This window comes from Cebus imitator, unplaced genomic scaffold, assembly GCF_001604975.1.
Source record: "Cebus imitator isolate Cc_AM_T3 unplaced genomic scaffold, Cebus_imitator-1.0 Scaffold68, whole genome shotgun sequence".
Lineage (NCBI taxonomy): Eukaryota > Metazoa > Chordata > Mammalia > Primates > Cebidae > Cebus > Cebus imitator.
In genome coordinates, this window is record NW_016107383.1 from 11,002,085 (window position 1) to 11,007,347 (window position 5,263).

A 5,263-nucleotide genomic window follows, 5' to 3' on the forward strand; every position below is an offset into this window, starting at 1 on the left:
CGTGTCTTTTTGTTTCTTGTGGACTCCTTTACGTGGCTTCATGATAATGAGAAAGAAAACCAAAGTGGGATGAAAAGTGCAGAGGGAAACCTGTTCTACTAAATAGCTCTGACTTTGGGGAAGCTGCCTTGTCTTGACCTGTTTTCCTCATCTATCCAGTGCAGCAATTTGACACGGTTCTTTTCATTTAAAAAAAAAAAAAAAAAAAAATTACCTATTTGTTTTATTGTGGGGCTGTGACTCAGATTTGAACAGAAAGGATCTTTGCTGAGTTCTGAAAATATCAGATTCTGACAGGAAAAGCAGTTAAGGGCTTTGTAAGTTACACTGTGTAACATTAATAAACCAGGCCAGGATGACATCAAGAAACAGTGAGTGAATGAATAAGCACTTGTAATACCCGGCATAACACCTTAAGATCCGTTAGAATTGACTGAGTTTATCTATAGTAAATTTGAAGAGACTGGATATTCAAAGGGTATCACAAAAGTTCAGTAAATCTCCAAATATCTTGAAAGTAAACTGTTACCCTGAAAGAGCAGTAAAATATAACCTGTCAAAGTAAGTTACTACTTGAAATTCTGACAGTTAGGGCTAAAATAATTTATAAAGCTTTTACAGTAAAAATTTCAATTTTTAAGTTCTTTCAGTTGAGAAAAATACTTCACTGGCCAAATAACTAGCAAAATCAGTTTCAAGCATCATGGCCTTGTTCTGGCAGAGCATATGGTGGGCCCATTTGCTTGGTTTCCTTAGACTCCTATCTAACTGACCCTAAACTTCTATTTTCTGGTTAAAAACTTACTTTCCCAGATCCGGCCTTTTTAGCAGTTAACTTTCTTTTTAGAGAACTAAAGATCTCACTTCATGCAGTTAATGTTAACAAGATTACAAATGAAAAATAGTAAGATACCTTTGAGATACAGATGTTCCCACACAGCAGCTCTGCAGCGGGTGAGACTTCCAAGCTCCTTACATACCAAGCAACATTTCACTTAAAATTCTGCCCTGGTTTGATGCCCTTGTGGCCAGGATTCGAGGCTTTCCTTGTTCTCCACTGAGACTCCTTTAAAATCCTTTCTACTATGATGAAATAATCAAAGCCTGTAAAGTCTTTTCTTCCCTTCAATATCAGAATTTGAGGCCTTTAGACAAAAGAAGTAACATCATAAAATGAGAAAACTGAAGGAACCTGAGAAATCCTTTAGTCTTAATTTTACAGATGACGCCAGTGGGCTGGCTTGCGACAAGGTGGAGCTTGTGGCAGAACCAGGACTCAAATTTTGTCTCCTGGCCACAAATCAACACATCTTTCCCCACTAGCAAAATGACTGTCAAACAGATTTTAGCTTCCAGGTTTGGTTTGGTTTGTTCCTTTTCTCTCCAGAGGAGGACATAACCATAGAGATTCAGGGTGGAAACATCTTTCTTGCTCTCATCCAAGTTGTTGATTTCCAAGCTGCCACAGTAGGATGGCAGTGACGGGGTTTGGTTCTGTGTCCCCACTCATATTCCTTCATAGCAGTGTGACAACAGACTGATAGAGGCAGCTTCCTTTTCAGGGTCATTTTCATGCAGAAATGATTTAGGATTTCGAGGGAGTTGTTAAGCTTATGGCAAGACTATTACCAAAAAGCCGTATAGATAATGATACAGTCCTGGGGATTTGGGGCAGGACTCAGGTTGCTGAGGAAGATACTGGAAGGAGCAGCTTTGTTAGGAAGTCCTATACAAGGAATGCTGCGAACTTCCTACGTCATCTGGGATTGGAAGAGGATGGTGAGACACCAAGAAACTTCCATGGTACATGACACAGATTATGTGGCCACTACATTTGCTGCTAGTCTGGCTATCACCACGTACCTGCCAGCTTGTTGAGGGTGGGCTATCGTAACTGGCAGAATCATTGCTTACCTTCCAAACAGGGTTTTTTACAGGGTGAATATACAATTTTTGAATCATAAGCAGAGATGACTTTGGGTACTGGTAATACGATTTTACTGAAAATCTGGAGTTGGACAAATAGTTCTTTAGAACATAAAACTACATGGATTTATACATAACAGTTACAGTCAGCATTTATGAGAGGCAGTACAAAAATGTGTTCTGCTTCTACATGATAGAAATTGCATGTAATATGATTTAAACTATCAGTTATATTGACTAATGCCATGAGATATATCTTACTCAGAATATCTGATGTTTCCAATAACAGAGGGCAAAAAACACAGTTATATGAACAACTGAGTTTCTTTTCATTTTCAAATTTGTTTTAGCGATGGTGGGAAGATCTAAGGACAATCCTTCCATTGAAGAAGTAGAAAAAAGTTACAGTACTGTTCTGAACTCATCAAATATGAAATTAGGCACATGTGCTTCAGCAACCTGAAAAATTAAAAGAATTAAATTACTCATAGTGTTATATTTGAACAATTTCAAAATCCTCATACGAAAAAGAAAAGATATCCTTAGAGCAAGGTGAACTACAGGGAAGCAGAGACTCCCATAGGTGGACTACTTGAAACAGCCCCTTTCGGTTTCCGGTACCCTCTGGACTAGAGTCTCATTTCTTGGCGCTGCTAACATTTGAGGGGATGCAGTACAGCTCTGCCGCCTCCAAATGTGAGCTCCTTGGCTCTGAAAGGCACCTAGATCTGCAAGGAATGTTCACACCTCTGGGAAGTACTAACAAGTACTCAGGTCAAAACAGGATGTCTAGCAAGTGATGGGGTTGGAGAGGTAGGGGAGGGCAGGAATGAGACACCAAGGCCAGAAGGGGAAGAGCAGGATGGCCCTCAGAGGCACGCATTCCTGAACCGTTGCTAGGCAAAGCCCTGAGAAGACTAAATTGGGCTGAGTTGGGTAAGTATGTAGAGCTAGGTGATCCAAGGGCTGGAGATGAGTTATTTTTTTAGAAGCAGTGTTTAATTTTTTTTTTTTCTGATCTTAAAGGTACCACCTGTTTATTAGAGGAAATTTAGAAAATGCAAAACAGTATAAAAATTATTTTTACAGGAGGTGGAGAGCAAGGGGTGGGAGAGCATTAGGACAAACACCTAATGCATGCGGGGCTTAAAACCTAGATGACGGGTTGATAGGTGCAGCAAACCACCATGGCACATGTATAATACCTATGTAACAAACCTGCACGTTCTGCACATGTATCCCAGAGCTTAAAATTAAAAAAAAAAAAAAATTTTTTTTTTAAAATCTTAATCCCTTACAGAAAATAAAAACTGGTAACTTTTGTATTGAATTCTTCCAGTTTACACACACACACACACCAAAATTAGGATCACATAATATTGTGTCCTTCTTCATTTCTGCTAAATCTTATATTATGAACATCCTTGTGCACATATCTTGGTGAACTTTTCACATATATCCAGCAGGTAAATTCATAGCAGTGGAATTGCTGGGATCGGGGTAAATATATTACAAATGTTTTTAAAATTAGATAAAGGTGGCCAGGTGCAGTGGCTCATGCCTGTAAACCCAGCACTTTGGGAGGCCGAGGTGGGTGGATCATGAGGTCAGGAGATCGTGACCATCCTGGCAACATGGTGAAACCCCGTCTCTACTAAAATACAAAAAAATTAGCCGAGCATGGTAGCATGTGCCTGTAGTTTCCGGCTACTTGGGAGTCTGAGGCAGGGGAATCTCTTGAACCCGGGAGGCGGAGGTTACAGTGAGCCAAGATCACGCCACTGCACTCCAGCCTGGCGACAGAGCAAGACTGCATCTCAAAAAAAAAAAAAAAAAAAAAAAAAAAAAAAAAAAAACAAAAAAAAAAAAAAAAAAAAAAAAAAAAGATAAAGCTAAATTGCCCTCCTAAAAAGCTGTTAATATACATATTGATTAACAGCACTGAGAAGTCTCATTTCTCCAAATGCTTCTAAGTAATGGGGGCCCAATATTTTACTTTTCACCAACCTAATGGGTGGAAACAGTCATTTTCTTATTCTTTGGATTTTTGTCCCTTGAATCTAAATGTTTGTCACTTGTATTTCTTTTCTTGAAAACTGCCTATTAATATCCTTTGCCCTTATTCATCTTTTTACAACTGGGTCATTACTATTGTTCTATTATTCTAGGATCTCCGCTCCTGCAACCTCCGCCTCCTGGGTTCAAGTCATTCTTCTACCTCAGCTTCCGCAGTAGCTGGGATTACAGATGCGTGCCACCACACCTAATTTTTTCTATTTTTAGGAGAGACGGGGTTTCACCATGTTGGCCAGGCTGGTCTCGAATTCCTGACCTTGTGATCCACCCTCCTCGGCCTCCTAAAGTGCTGGGATTATAGCTGTGAGCCACTGTACCCGGCCCACATTAACCTTTTACGTGTAATTAATTTTGATAACACAGAAGATGTAAAAGGGACTAAGTTGCTATTTTTTATCTGTGTGATGAACTTATATCTATTGACCAATATTGCTTTTCTCCCTTAATTTGAGAAACTACTTTTCCTTATATACACTGTATGCACAGGATTTGTTTCTAGGCTCCATATTTTTGTTCATTATTCCTTCTATTTAGTTGCATACCAGTACCGCCCTATTTTGGTTTTTATAGTTTTACAATATTTTAATACTTGATATAATCTTTTAATATCTTTTTTTTAAAGTACTTACCTAAGTCCTATGAAATTTTAAAAAATATATTCTTTGAAGTTGAAAAAGTACCTGAAATCTTGATTGTAACTGCAGTAAACCTATAAACTAGAAAGAACTGTTATCTCTGTAATATTCGAGGACCCTCATTCGGAAACATGGATTTTCAAATTTTACATTTAAAATTTTTATAGTTTTTAAATAAAGTGTTCTTTCATATTTCTTATAGAGGTTATTCTTAGCTTTATTATTTCCCTGTCATTTCTGTGAATAGTCCTTTTTCACACTGTATTTTTTAACTGATTTAGTGTATTTATTTTGTACATTTATTCTGTAGCCAGCATGTTTTCTGAACTCTGTATTATTTTAATAGTTTTTCACATGATTTTATTAGGTATTCAAGGGAGACAGTTATCCAGCAGTCCCACTACTGGGTATCTACCCACAGGAAAAGAAGTCATTATTTGAAAAAGATACTTGCCGGGCGCGGTGGCTCAAGCCTGTAATCCCAGCACTTTGGGAGGCCGAGGCGGGTGGATCACGAGGTCAAGAGGTCGAGACCATCCTGGTCAACATGGTGAAACCCCGTCTCTACTAAAAATACAAAAAATCAGCTGGGCATGGTGGTGCGTGCCTGTAGTCCCAGTTACTCG

General features: G+C 38.7%; 1 protein-coding gene across 1 annotated transcript in view; it reads right to left on the minus strand.

The window, feature by feature from the left end:
• Window positions 1-1,981: 1,981 nt before the first annotated feature.
• The window catches only part of WASHC5 (WASH complex subunit 5), a 71,684-nt gene continuing 68,402 nt past the window's right edge, over window positions 1,982-5,263 (minus strand). The window contains exon 29 of the mRNA XM_017530767.2: window positions 1,982-2,385. Coding sequence (XP_017386256.1) covers window positions 2,329-2,385 — 57 coding nt within the window. The 3' untranslated portion in view covers window positions 1,982-2,328. The remainder of the gene's footprint in view (window positions 2,386-5,263) is intronic.